This window comes from Crocodylus porosus, unplaced genomic scaffold (genome assembly GCF_001723895.1).
Source record: "Crocodylus porosus isolate Cpor-Errol unplaced genomic scaffold, CroPor_comp1, whole genome shotgun sequence".
Classification (NCBI taxonomy): Eukaryota; Metazoa; Chordata; order Crocodylia; family Crocodylidae; genus Crocodylus; species Crocodylus porosus.
Window position 1 is genome coordinate 30,132,012 of NW_017728886.1, and position 14,081 is coordinate 30,146,092.

Here is a 14,081-nt window from a genome sequence, read left to right on the forward strand (position 1 = left end):
AATTATTAGAGAGTAGATTTAGATTAGACGTCCGCAAGAACTACTTCACAGTTAGGGCGGCTAGGAGCTGGAACCAACTTCCTAGGGAAGTGGTGCTGGCTCCTACTCTGGGGATCTTTAAGAAGAGGCTTGATGACTACCTGGCTGGACTTATTTGAGTCTAGTCTTTTTCTCCTGCCCAGGTGGGGGGTCAGGCTTGAAGATCTACAAGGTCCCTTCCGACCCTATTTCTATGATTCTATGATTCTATCTCTGGAGACACAAATCCACAGTTTGAGACCTAAAACGAAGCATGACAGAGATGCTTAATGGGTCCCGTTGGGCAGAGTGGTTTTCTTTAATTTTTACTAATCTATAGAGGAGCCTCCGGGAACCCCATAAGATTGGGCCCCTAATATAGTCCATGGCCTGTTGTGACCAATGTTGTAAAACTTTTCTAAAAAGGTTACATGAATATATTGTCTCAAATAGTATATAATTAGAAGTTATAATCCCTATTCCATGATGATATTTTTGAGCTTTAACATATTTTAAATTAAAGCTATCTTTATATCGGTTTTTAAAAAAGCAAGCATCTTAAATAAAACTACAATTAAATAAAAAAACTGATTTAAATTAAAAAATCCATTTTTTTATTTAAATAAATAATTGCTTTTTATCCACCCTGCACCAAGATTTCATACAGATAGCCCTGCCTGAGACCTGAGTGGCTGGCGAGAAAATGGGATCTTGCAGATGGTTCTGTTTAGCAAAAGGAATTGAGGAGGGGGTCAGGAGTCTTGGATGAAGTTCTGTTTATTCACAAAGAATGGACAAAGCACTGTTTTCCTTAGCAGAGGAGGAATCAAAATGATAACTTCCTTGCTTGCACTTCCAAGTCTGTTTCAGACAGTACCCAACCCAAGAGCTCTCTTTCTAGGCTTTGCCAGGGTCATGGTACCAGTAGTTCTGTTCCTCCACCTGACTTGCTTCTCTGTCCATGTCTTTGCATATTGTTTCTCATGTTTCTCCCCCAACACACACATTTACTTAAAACAATGCCCACCAAATCCCTCTGCTCACACTATACTAATACTTGAGCATATTCACATATGTCCTCTGTTTGGAGAATGATGTGTTTGTTTGTTGTGAGGCATGTGTTGCTCCTTGTATTTATTCTGAATGAAAAGTAGCTGTTATGCTTGTCTGTTTCATTAAACCATAACACACTGCTATCAAAGTGAATCAAAATGTTAGTGTGTTTTACTAGAACAAAGATACTCAATTTTATTTCAACTAAAAGGTCCACTTTGCTACTTCACCAAATTCTTAGAAGTCACTGTAGGGATATAGCTGCCATATCAGGATATCTAAGTAGTGACAGGTAGGGCTGGCCACAAAAGACAACAAAGAAAACACCATACGCCACACCCTTCCTAAACTATCACACTCTCCACATGCAAGGACCTCACCCACCCTAAAACTCATCTCCCTCAGAGAGAAAAGTCCTCCTCATTTCTACAGTCATTGTTTTTTTCCTTCCCATATCTACACCATCAAAGTGGCCAAATGAAGAACATTCACATATCTACACAGTCTGTTACAAACATGGCCTCCACATCACTAACCCTCCAGTCATGGAATTGCAGAAGGAAGATTCCTTTTCCCTCATAATCACAGGTGCCTTACACAGACAGGTACTATCACTAGCCCTCTGTTTCCATGTACATTTTTACTGTTGCTGTTATAGCACCTACTCACCTGAACCTGAATGATCAAAGTAATTCCTCATCTTTGTGTTTCAGGTAACTAGGCTATACTTAAAAAAATCCTATTAAAAGGATTGCAAACTTTTAAGTAACATTTTTATGGATTATTTTTCTCCATTTGGAAAGGCTGCTCAGTTTGTTCCAGGATTTTGGCTAATATACTCCTTTATGTTTCAACTTTTACCTCAGTGATGTCCTGTGGCAAGGTCAACAAAAATATAGATACTATAACAACTTACCTACAAATGTAGTCTTCTTTTTTGTTTCACTTTAGGTTTTTGATACACATTTATTTATGCTTTTTATCAAAGCAGGGGCAGGGTGTCACTCTGCCTGAGAGATGTAGAGACCAGAATTGTAAGCATACAACATACAAATTCTTCTGGGTATAGCTTTTTATGGGCTTTAACTTGCACTTGTTGAAATCAGTAGCAAAACAGCTATTTCAGCATTTCATAATCTCCCCCCTATGCTGTATTAGAAATATGTGATACAGAAATAAATCATTTTCTTTATTGCCTTATAGTAATGATCCATCTAGTCTATTTTCCAATATTAGCTTGTAGTATGTACTTCAGAGGAAAGTACAAGAAGCATAGCAGATGAAAATGTTATAATTTATAGAGAGATACTTCTATCAACTCTCATCAGTACTCAGTTGGCATATTTTCTGAAGAATGAGATCTTATATTAGAGTCAGCAACATTTTTTGGGCAGAGTGCCTAAAATACCCACAACCTCAACTTGTAAGATATTGGCATGCCAGGGGCAGATGGCAGAGGAGACACAAGGGGCCTGATCCTTGTTGTGGCAGCACAGTCCCAGCCTTTCTCTGCCATTCGCCCTGAGGCATGCAGATACCTGCCACTGGCAACAAACCAGGCTGGGGCTCTGCAGACCCTGGTGCAGCTGCTTGCAGCCTCCTAGCTGCTCGTCATAGCCGGCCCGGGCTCTGGGCAGACCCCTGCTGCCTGTCATAGAGCCTGGGTTGCTTGCAGCAGGGAGGCTCCAAGCAGCTGCACTGGGGTCTGCGGAGCCCTGGCCTGGCTCATTTTCAGTGGCAGGTGTACATGCATCTCAGGACAGATGATGAGGAAAGGGCCTGGGCTGTACTACTACAACAAGGATTGGGCCGCTTGGAGCTCCCCTGCTGACCACTTCAAGGCATACATAATCAAGCAAAATACCTTCACGTGCCAGGCTCTGGCATATGTGCCAGGAGTTGCTGAGCCCTGTTTTATATACTTTAAAAATATATTTTCATCCTATTGAATGTAACTATGGCTATTTTCATTAACAATAAAAATGTTTAATCCTCTGCAAAGTTTGATAAGCTTAATGTGAGTTGTTATGATGACGTCCAAGGTATGGCTTTGTGTTTTGTCCATTGAGAAAAGCTGCAACATCTGAATTTTAACAACTTCCAATAGTGCAGGTGCACTAACCTGAATTGGGAAGGGGTGTAGTGGTGAAGTATGGGAGGGCTGACATAGCCACTTCTCCTGAGGAAGGGGCATGGGCACACGTGCCTTGGCTCTGCACTGGGCCTGAGCTCATGACTGCCTGATATGTATGTGTGGACAGGAGTGGGTGGGGGCTGAGGGGCTTGGAGAGGTACTGTATATTGTTTACAGCCTTCCCAGACTCTGTGTTCAAATGTGGAAAGTTCCATGAACGTAGCTGAAATTTTCATTTAGAAGCATACTAGCACCATATTTCCAATAATAATTGTACAAAATACAGTGAAGCCAACATGCAAATTCTAGTGATCAGAAAACTTTCAAGTACCATTAAATATAGCTGCAAGAGGCAGGTCATTTAAAAAGAAGACTCAGCAAAGTATACAGCACAATATAATGATTTATCATGATGATAAAATAATGTTGTAATGTCTAATCATAGTTTTAATAATGAAAAGCTCAAGTGCTTTGAGCAACAAACTATGCATATATATAGGTTTATATAAATATTTCCTATAGTAAAGACTTCAAAAATATATTTTCAGCAGAACAATAATTTTTAACTGGTAGTCTGACTTTTAATTTTTTTCTGTCTATTTTTTAATATTATAGATATATATCAACATTTAGACCATCTGTGAAGTATGAGGCACAGAAAAATAAAGCTCCTTGGAAAACCATTGGACCAGAAAAAATTGAAGTACCTTCTCCAAAAGACTTTCTTCGGAAAGGTTCAAGGGAACCAAAGCTACTACAGAGTATGTATTTTTAGGATTGATAGTCTCGGTATGGAAAACATCATTACTAACTTGAATCTTCTTTAAGAAAGTTTAAAGTAGCTTCTATATGTTGAAACCGTTTTGTGTGCTCCCTTCAAACATTCGTGATTTTACAATGTCCTCTTTTTTAAAAATATTTTTCTTTCTCCTTTCACTGTTTGGGCTTCAGGTACAGAAAATAAGCCCTTCTATGGGCTTAGCTTTGTTTGTAGAAAGAGAGTTCCTGGTGACAGCAGCTTTGGTTTGCTGTTTGGACATAGGAAATAAGGATTCACATTCTGGCTCTGCTGCAGACTGCTTGACCTTAGACAAGTCCATTAAGTCTTAATTTTCAGAGTTGTGGGGCACTTCCAACTGCCGTTGTTTTTAATAGGAGTTGAAAGTACTAGGCATCTTTGAAAAATCAATTTAGTTTTCAGGTATTGTTGCTGTGAGGGTTATAGAAGCACTCAGGGAAATAGGGAAAAAAGTAGGGTAGCCAGCAGTCTGAATCGATCTAAGAATACTTTGCTTGAAGAGCAGTGTACAGTTTCACTAATCATGTATTCTTGTCTTGGTGAGGTGTTTCTTCTAAACTTTGCCACTACAAAAATCCTTAAGGCTTTGCTCAGAGAAGAATTGAGACATTTGAGATCCAGTCAATCTTTTTTTTTTTTCACACTTACTTGTTGGGCAATGCTGTCAATGAGATGAGTATGACTAAGGATTCACATTACCATTTCTTACTAATGGGAGCTTGGTAACTGAGATATAGGAGGTCATGACCTGTCTTTTCCTATCTTCCACTATCAAATTCAAGAAAACAGCTTGTTCTATGAACCTGAGGGATGTTTTAATCCTGGTCGCTATATATCCCTTCTGATTTATTGTTACATGACTTGTGTTGCACATAATCTTCCTCTAGGAGTAAATCCTCTTTTAGTTTCTCAGGCCTACACTTTTGAAATAAAGAAGTTTTAATTCTCCATTGCTTAGAACTGTTTCTCCTTTCAGAATGCTCAAAAAGCTTGGCCAAATTTTGTTTTTTAGTACATATATATGAGGCTCTTCATATTTATCCCTTATGTTTTTGGAGGTACCTGAGCCCACTTTTCGGATATTCAGAAAAGAAAAGGCAGAAAGTCTATTGTTGGTTTAGTTAGCATGGGCAGACACTTTCAGCCCTGACCAGTGCAGTGTATATTACAGATCTCTGTATTAGAAGGGACATCCCTCAAGATATTTACTCTCTGAAAGTGCAAATCCTAGATGATGGTATCTTTGAAGATAAATTCTCAGTCACCTTGTAATTCTGCTTCTTTAAAGATGTTCCTTTTTAGGATTCATGCTCATCCATCTGCTTCCAGAATTTGGGAGCTTCAGAATATTTTGCCTTTAAGGTTGTACACAGGTGAATATTTCCTTTGTTGCTCAAAAAGGACCGACAGTTGAGTACTCCACTACGTTGCACCATACACACTTGATCATTTACCTGCATTGCGGGGTATGGGGAGTGGGAGAAGGTGAAATCCTAGAAAACTTTGGAGCTTTGACAGCTCCCAGCCAGTCTTGCTCTAGATGTTTGAAATCTGAGAGGGAGAATCCTGAGACAATCAAGTCAAACAAAATTACAAGAAAGGTATGTATTATATGCTGTAATATGTAAAAAGAATCTGTTAAGAATTGAAGATATTACAGTATACATAAAACCATTAATGTCTTCGGTGACAATACCGCCTTATTCTTTAGCAAAAGACAACTGTTATTCTTAGCTTCTTACCATTTAAGTATATTAAATAGGATCATTCTACTGCAGCTAGCAGAAAATGTGTGGAAGAAGTCTTACAAGGTGTTACTTATACATGGATTTTACCATTCAAATTCTGACTAGAAACCATATAGCTTTTCTTAGATTTAGGACTTTTCTTATGTCCAAAAAACTTATAGTAGTTTTTTTACTTCAGTAGTTCCCTATTTATTCTTATGCTGCTAACTAACTGGTTTACATCTTTTAAATGATTCTGTTCATTGTTGTTTTCATTTTTAGTTGTTTCAGTCTCTTGAGACATCAGAAAATGTAAACTCTTTATAGTTGTAACAAGGATCTTTATATGCTTAATTCCACAGGACAAAAAGGTCATGGTTCTAAAAAAATCTCAACATTACCACCAGTTCCACAGAAGACAGATCACCCAATTATAGGTGTGCAAGTTAAAAAAAATTTTATACGTACAAATGCAGTTGACGCTGTTATGGGAAAGCCAAAGACATATCAACCTGTTTGTGTTGACAGGAGACTAGGAGACAAATATCTCCTTGAAACTTCAGGACTTGTTCCAAAATTTATTAAAAAAAAGGTATGTTTTGTTAGATTACCACAGAAGTACCTGTTTTAGATCACCTGTCACTTTTCATTATAAAAGACATTTGTGATGTTTTTGATAAGTTCCAACACCTCTGTTGTTTGCATTAGACTTTTGCCATTCATCAGAAAAATACTGGGATCAGAAAGGTGTCTTTGTCTATGATTGTTTTTTTCAGGTTTGTTCAAATAAAAGTTTGTGAAAATTGGCATTGCCCTTCCTTGCTTCCATTGTCAGAAGAATGTTGGCAGCATGCAAAAGTAACAGCTATAGAATTTCTAAAGTTCTGGGCCTGTGCAACTGCCAAAGCAAGCTTAAACACTGGGAATTTGAGGAATATACATTATTTTCAGGAGGTAGAGATAGATAATACATCTAGATTTCCTCCAACAATTTCCTCTGACCTAACGCCCCCAGTTAGCTCGTACCCCCATCTGAAAGAACAGTATCAGGAAGGAGCACCCCACATCCAAAACAGATGATAAAATAGACCACTAGGATCCCTCTAATGTTCTTTAGGTCAACAGCCTTCTTCTATAGTCCTCTAGCTCTGCAGTTCAAACCTTGCAGATGATGTAGTAGACATCTTTTTTGCCCATTGTTTCTTTTAAAACCCTAGTAAATTACAGACCAGAACACATTCCAACAGCATTCTTTAGCTTCGGAGGAGATCTTTGATGTGTACGTCCATAGCAAAAGAGGAATATGAAAGAGGGAGGAGCAACTTGCTGCTTTCTTATAGCACTCATGGGCCAGCCACTCAGGCATGGTCACAAGTCAGTGCCTCATTTATGTAACCGTTTCAGATGTACTAAAAGCTTTTCACTCGTATTTGCTCCATTTCCCAGGTTTGGCTCTATAATGGTAGTTTTGATGTAAAATAACTGCTTACATTTTACAGTAACTAATACAGTTTCTGTGTTCTATGTAAAATTTGCAAAACCTACTCTCCTGTGGAAAACAGAGTTTGCTCACACTTGCTCAGTCTCCTTCTGTCCTAGGCCAAGAATGAGGGATTGTTGCCAGTTAGTAAAGAACGAGTATCTCATATTGTGCTACAGAAACATCAGGCTTTATAAGGCATAGTAGTGTTAGGTTTACAGGATTACTCCAACTTTTATTTCACTGGAAGTATAACTAACATGTCAGAACTTTGGTTGATGGGTGGAAGAATAAAGCACAAAAATGTCTGTCACCCTCTGCTTTTATAGGACCTTTGCGAAAAAAAGAAAAAATCCTAATTTAGATGGTTATAGGTTTGCTATGTACAGAATCTTCACAAACTGTAGTCTGTCAGAGTGCTAGTAGCATATACCTCATCATTATATATTAGCCCACTGTTCATAAATATTAGTTCACATATAAATCCTTGGAACTTGATGAAAGGATCAGGATTAATATCTTCATAGTCTCCCTTCACTTACGAATTTTGGATATGGCTAAGAAGTACAGTATTCAGTTTGTGCAGCTGTGCATTTTAGCCAAGCACACCCATCTGCATACAGATGAGCATCTGTGATATGTCTGAAGTGGGGAACAGGTCATAAAGCTAGCAGAATATGCGAAGTGACCTCCATTAGTATATAGAACAAAATATTAATTTGAAAAGCCTTACAAATATACACAGTAAGTTGTATAAGTTATGATTGTTTAACCAACCAGTTTCTGCAGGATTTTATGTTTGACATTAATATTTCTAATATCTTTGTAAGATCCTTTAGCAATTATAGCAGTAATTCTCAACCTTTTTGGACTCAAGGCACCACTGGATAGATTTGAGGTACCCCTCAGAAAATGCCACCTCTGATTTTTCACTTGTTTTTTTGACTACAGAGAAAAGTTGCGAAGAAATCAGAAAGATCACAGCAGAAAGATCACACACAGAATATTTTTATAGCTTCAGATCCTTATTTTGAAATCTGTTTGTTATGTGAATCTTGCTTATACACCTCGCAGTGCTAATGTTGTGTGGCACCCCACAGTACCCTTGAAAAGAGCTCAATTCACCTCAGGGTGCCACATCATACTGGTCAAAAATCATTGGATTATAGTTCAGTTCATGAAGTCACATTGACATCAATAGAATTTTCATCTGTTATGCATAATATAGAGAGAACTCTAGGGCCAGAGCATTCCTGATTGCTTAACAAGTGAGCAAATATAGGGAAAGGTGCTAAAAATCCTCCCAGGCCTCATGTCACCTTTGTGACAGTGAAGCATAGTGGTAGTGCTGCCCAGCACCCCTGGGGTCACAAGGCACCCCAAATTTGGTGTGGAAAAGCCAGGACCATGATCCTGCCTTTTCTAGCAGAGCTGGCTGCCTGCAATGAGAAAAGCATAGTGCATCATTGTAAAGGATGATGCAGAGGCTGCGTTCACCCTGAACACCTGGGGCCTTCTGAATGGATTTTTCCTTCTTGGAATTCAACCCTACCCAGTGAAACTAATAGTTTAGTCTACCGCCCCCAGTGCAACACTGCCTGTCAGTCAGAACTGAGCCCATCATTAGCACACATAGCATATTAAAATATGTAAGTCCTTTTCATGATATGTAATGTTTTAGTAAAGAACTGTGCACAGGAACGAAAACAAATAATGTATCCAAAAATGGATGTTACAGTGTGGCATGTACTGTTAATGTAAAAAAGTTAAAAAGTGGTGCTGTGGTTAGCAGATACAAAGCTGTTCAATATGCCAAGCTCATAGCGGTCCTCAGAACGGAAATTTTGGGGTTTTTATTTTCATACATTTCAAGGCCCCAAACATACAGGTGAAGAGACACGTTCAAAGTCTACACAAAAATAAGGCTTAATGCTTCTCAGATGATACCATTGACATGTTTTTTCTTGTACAATGGTAATACATAATATTCCAAAATAATACTCAAAACCAACTTTGATTGTAACCTTAAATATCATTACAGATAATATTTGTTATATAACTATCTTTGATTTTTTTTTTTTCTCAGATGTGTCAATGGGATTTTTTTTTCCTTTATCCTTACAGGATTATGGTATTATTCCCAAATATATAATTAAGCGAAATGAGGAAGTAAAGAAAGCACAGGAAGATTATAATGCCTATTTCAAAGAGGCTGTCAGAGAACAAGCCATGGAATGGATCTCTGATGAGGAAAGGGAAAATGTCCTGCAGGTATGCATTGTGTAATAGGTTACACAGTGATACAGACAAAAAGACAATTTAGATTATTATTTCCGTATAAATAACATGAAAATATATAATGTACCAAAGTATTGTTTTATGTAGAAGCAGCTATGCTGTTGGGTTGGCTACTTTCTCACTAGATGGAGCTCTAGAATAGCGATAAGTAGGACTGGGCAAATCGGACCCGTCTCAAATTTCATATGTTTAAGATGTTCTAAGGTTCAGACTTATAGGTGCTTCTGATCTGGGACTTCAGTTCTGCCCTGTGAGTGCACCTCTTTGCCTTTATGGGACTTAAGCAAAGTCCATAAAGCTTCTGAGAGGCACAGAACATCTAGCTGCAGGACAGAAAGTGCTTACTCTGAAATCTTACAGAAAAAGGAACTATACTTTTTTTTTTTTTTCCAAGTTCATGTCACTATCTTCTTAATGTCCCTTTCTGTCTTTAGTGTAACCAGTGAGGTCACCATGTAAAGTCACACTCTTAATATGTGGCCAAAATAGTAGATAACATTCCATTGCAACATTGTCAATACTGGAAAGATTATATGTCAGAGAGACAAGAAAGCCAATATTTTTTCTCAGTTTTTATACAATGGATGATAGAAATGGTGAATTTTTTTTTAAAATCACATTAATATATATTGTATTTATTGTTGAGAAGACAGTCATGTCAACACCTGTTCACTGGCACTTGTAATGTGGTTCAGAAAAGCACCATTTTCTGGAATGTCTCATGCTTATTCCTTTGGTTTGATCAAAATTATGTTCTTACATTTTTTAATTATGGGAACATGAACTGAAACGTGTTTTAGTTGGTTAAAGTATTTTCAGATGTTATTTGGATAAAACCCTACTATATTTTAAATTTGTTCCAAAATGTTTGCAGGATCATGGCTCAGATGATTTATAAAGTTACAGTGTCAGGAGTGATTAGCATGCTTAGATTATATGGTCACTGCCCCACACTCACATGCAGATGCACATGACTTCTTATCTTGAATGGACTATCTTAAGATTGGGTTGGATGTACCACTATCAAGTTTTACATGATATGTGGTGATACATATCTGAGAACAGAAGCAAGGTTTATGATCAAACAGCAAATAAAAGGAATTAGCTGGTTTTTAAAAATCTGAAATTCCACACAGTTATACTTGCTTTGGGTATAATGTATGTGACAAAGGCTAGAATTTCTATAATATATATGGTATGTACAGCTCACAGATGCAGCCTTCATTCGCATTTTTATATAGCGTTAGAGCTTCAGTTTGCAACCAAGCCTGTGGGTCAAGCACAATTGCATTGTGTCTAGCACCTTTGGAGGGAAACTTATATCACAGCCAGCCTTTTGGTTTCCCTACTGCTTGTGAGGGAGAAAGTAAATTGCAGTAAGCTGCTATTCTAGTTGGTGTTAAAACTGCCTTTTTTCAGTGGTTCATGCTGTTAAAAAATCCAAAAATGACATAAATGAATGCCACATAAAAGTTTCAAAAATACTTTGTTATCATTATTAAATGCAAAAAAGTAAATAATGTCCTGTCTGCTATGCTAGAAGCTACGTGCAAATATTCTGCTGCCCTTGTTTGTAAAGAAAGTAGCATTGCAATACAGCAGATAAAGTTATGCTCAAATTGTGTTCTCAGAATCACGTTGCTATAATTTTTTTAAAATTTGTTTTATGTGTATTTTTAAAATAATCATGCAAACATAACACAACCACACACAAATACACTATCTGAGCACACAAAGTTTTATAATGCCAGCATCTGGTAAAGTGCTATACATAGCTGATTTAGTTAGTTTGTGCTATACATAGCTGATTTAGTTAGTTTGTAAGGTGCAAATCTACCGTGCCTTCTGCCTGACATGACCAACTACTTTTCTCTGCTGATAGATAACTTCTGAATGTCATTTTAAAGCCATAACATTAATTTTCCATTAAAATGCATGCCTCATTTAGGTCATTCATTGTATTTTAGTATAACGGGCCAAATTCCTCTTTGCTGTAAGTGTGTTGACTTTTAAAGGGATTAATAGATTTGGCCCAGTTATTGAGCTCAATGAAGTTTATCCAGATGTTTATCAAGTATTTTAATGTCTATTGATTGTGTTGAGGGAGGTTATCACTTAAGAGAGGGTAACGTGTCTGTTTATATTGCTGTAAATATAGTATAAGTTACTTTCATAAGCTCCCTTTTCATGTAATATATCTAGGATCTGAAAAAGGCCTGGGAAGAGACACACCATGAGTTTCAGTGCCTTTCTTTAGAAATAGACACACTTCCAAAGAGGATGCATAAAGAACGCCTGGAATCACATCTGAAACAGCTGGAGCACGACATTAAGCTAATTGAGAATCCACACTGTATCTATATTCCAAAGAAATAAGGACTGTCTTGCATAAAATTCTTTTTTATCAAGAAGCAGATGTAAGTCCTAAAAGAAGAAGATGACACAAGTCCTAGTTATTCAAAGGAAGAAATTAATTTATGCAAGCATATTAGAATCTTATCAAGTTGTAGCATTTAAATAATTTTTCATCTGGATAATTCATATATTTTTTCAAATAAATTTTCATTTAGATTAATCTTCAATAAAGAGCTATGAGTTTTACTTGTTAGTTGTTATTTTTTATTGCTTTCCTTTGAGGATTTTATTAAGTACTGAGAGAGCCTATTTCTTATATGCATAGAGAACTTACATTTTGCATGAAAAATCTCTAAAGCAAATTTGATGAAAAAAATGAGAAGAAGTACCCTAGATAGATATTAAAAACTGCTTTAATGGAACACTTTTTGATGATCATACTATTTATAAATAATTTGGCTTTTACATCACATATATGTATTCATTTTTATTACTAAGAACAATTTACAGCTACAGCATGGCAAGTACTTTTTGACTGCTTTCATTATATATCTTGTTCAACTGAAAGTGAGTCATATCTTGAGCCCAGTATAATGTTGGCACATTCTAAATTTCATACATTTACAATAAAACTTTGCTTCTCCACATTAAAATGTAATGCATTGTTTGTAGCATCACAATCATTTCCATTGCAGCTACCAATTGTGATGTCACAAGTAAAAACAGGTAGCCTGATTCAAATAAACTCTTAAGAGCTTGGTTCTATCTCTTATACTAAGCCCTGCCTGCACTGGACTGGCTGTATAGAGGGAATTTGAAGGAAGTACAAAACTCCAGTAGTATTCAAAACCTGATCTTTGCACATTCAAAACTGCCCATGATGTCTGTTAGGGAGTTTTAGCTGTGTAAAGAATATAGATTTGTATCCAGATAATCCATTTAAGCCACTGTGTTTATTAATGCAGGATACATAGTGTGGCAACAGCTTTTTAATGAGTACCCTACATCTAATGTATATTCATAATGATTACTCATACTATATATTTTAACAAAGAGCACAGACTACAGTATGTATTGGATGGCATTGTATTTGTGAATGAAGTACAGAGGCCTTCAGTAAACAGTTTAGTTTTATTGGGATAGATGTTTCTAATTGCTGTAAAGAAACAAAAATGGCATCCTGTTTCAAAATTAAGTACATTTACTGTACAACATCCCAACTTCTGGTTATTTATAGAATTTTGGACTGGGCAGGCCTGTGGATTAGGATTTGGTTCCCTCATTTGGCAGTATATTGGCCCATCACTAATCTGTTTAGGCTGCCCTGATTTTTGCTGCACAGTCCAGTATAGCATTTTGCAGATAACTTTGTTGGAGAGTAGGACATTCCCTTCTTGACACACAACTTTTTTCATTTATAAAGATTTATACTTTTATGAGCATTATCGGATCTAATTATGGGAAAATATGTTATTTTGAGAACAATAGAAATAAAAGACATGGGGAAAACATGTTTATCCCTTAACTCTTTCTGGGAAGAATGTAGCTTTGTGTTTATATGTTCAGGAAATGCCAATGGTTGAAGCTGCAGTATTCTTGAGTAAGCTCATATGCACTGTCAATGCAATTAATGGAACAAAGGTGAATAAGCTCAATTGTTGCGTCATTAGAATTCTTCCTTTATTAGAGTGAACTAAATAACAGGAAGAGCAAGTTCTGAGCAATTTTTATACAACACTGTCTTCAGATATGTATGGCACATCTTGACTTTGTATAATAATATGCACCTCTGCATGCACAAACCTTCCAAGAGAAGAGACTGTCAATGTTTAGACCCATTGGGTATGTCCAGATGAGTCCGCACATGCCCCTTGCAGCATCTCAAACCCCTTTGGGATGCTGCAAGAGGCACGTGCAGGAACAGGAAAAGGTTCCCCCCCACTGCAAGTTTGCAGTATGGGGGCAAAATTAGACCCCTGGACATCCAGGGGTCAAAAAAAAAAATGGAGCTAAAAAAAGCTGGGCAGGGCACGGTCCCAGACCATGCCCTGAGCAACCAGAGGCTGGGTCCTCCACAGAGGTGCTGTGGCTGCCAGAGTGTCTTGGTGGTTGGTCCTTGCCCGGGTGCTGAAGTACACTGCCTGCCTGTGCAGGCCAGGCAGTGTGCCAGCAGCAGGGCTCCAGTGCCAGTAAGTAAGGGGTTGGGGGAGCTGGAGA

General features: G+C 37.4%; 1 protein-coding gene across 3 annotated transcripts in view; it reads left to right on the plus strand.

Annotated features, from left to right (window-relative positions):
- The window catches only part of ENKUR (enkurin, TRPC channel interacting protein), a 13,744-nt gene extending 1,634 nt beyond the window's left edge, over positions 1–12,110 (plus strand). For all 3 annotated transcript variants that reach the window (XM_019531910.1, XM_019531916.1, XM_019531923.1), the window contains exons 3-6: positions 3,821–3,966; positions 6,094–6,323; positions 9,336–9,482; positions 11,712–12,110. In XM_019531910.1, the coding sequence (XP_019387455.1) occupies positions 3,821–3,966; positions 6,094–6,323; positions 9,336–9,482; positions 11,712–11,885 (697 nt within the window). In that variant the 3' untranslated portion in view covers positions 11,886–12,110. The remainder of the gene's footprint in view (positions 1–3,820; positions 3,967–6,093; positions 6,324–9,335; positions 9,483–11,711) is intronic.
- The last annotated feature ends 1,971 nt before the right edge of the window (positions 12,111–14,081 follow it).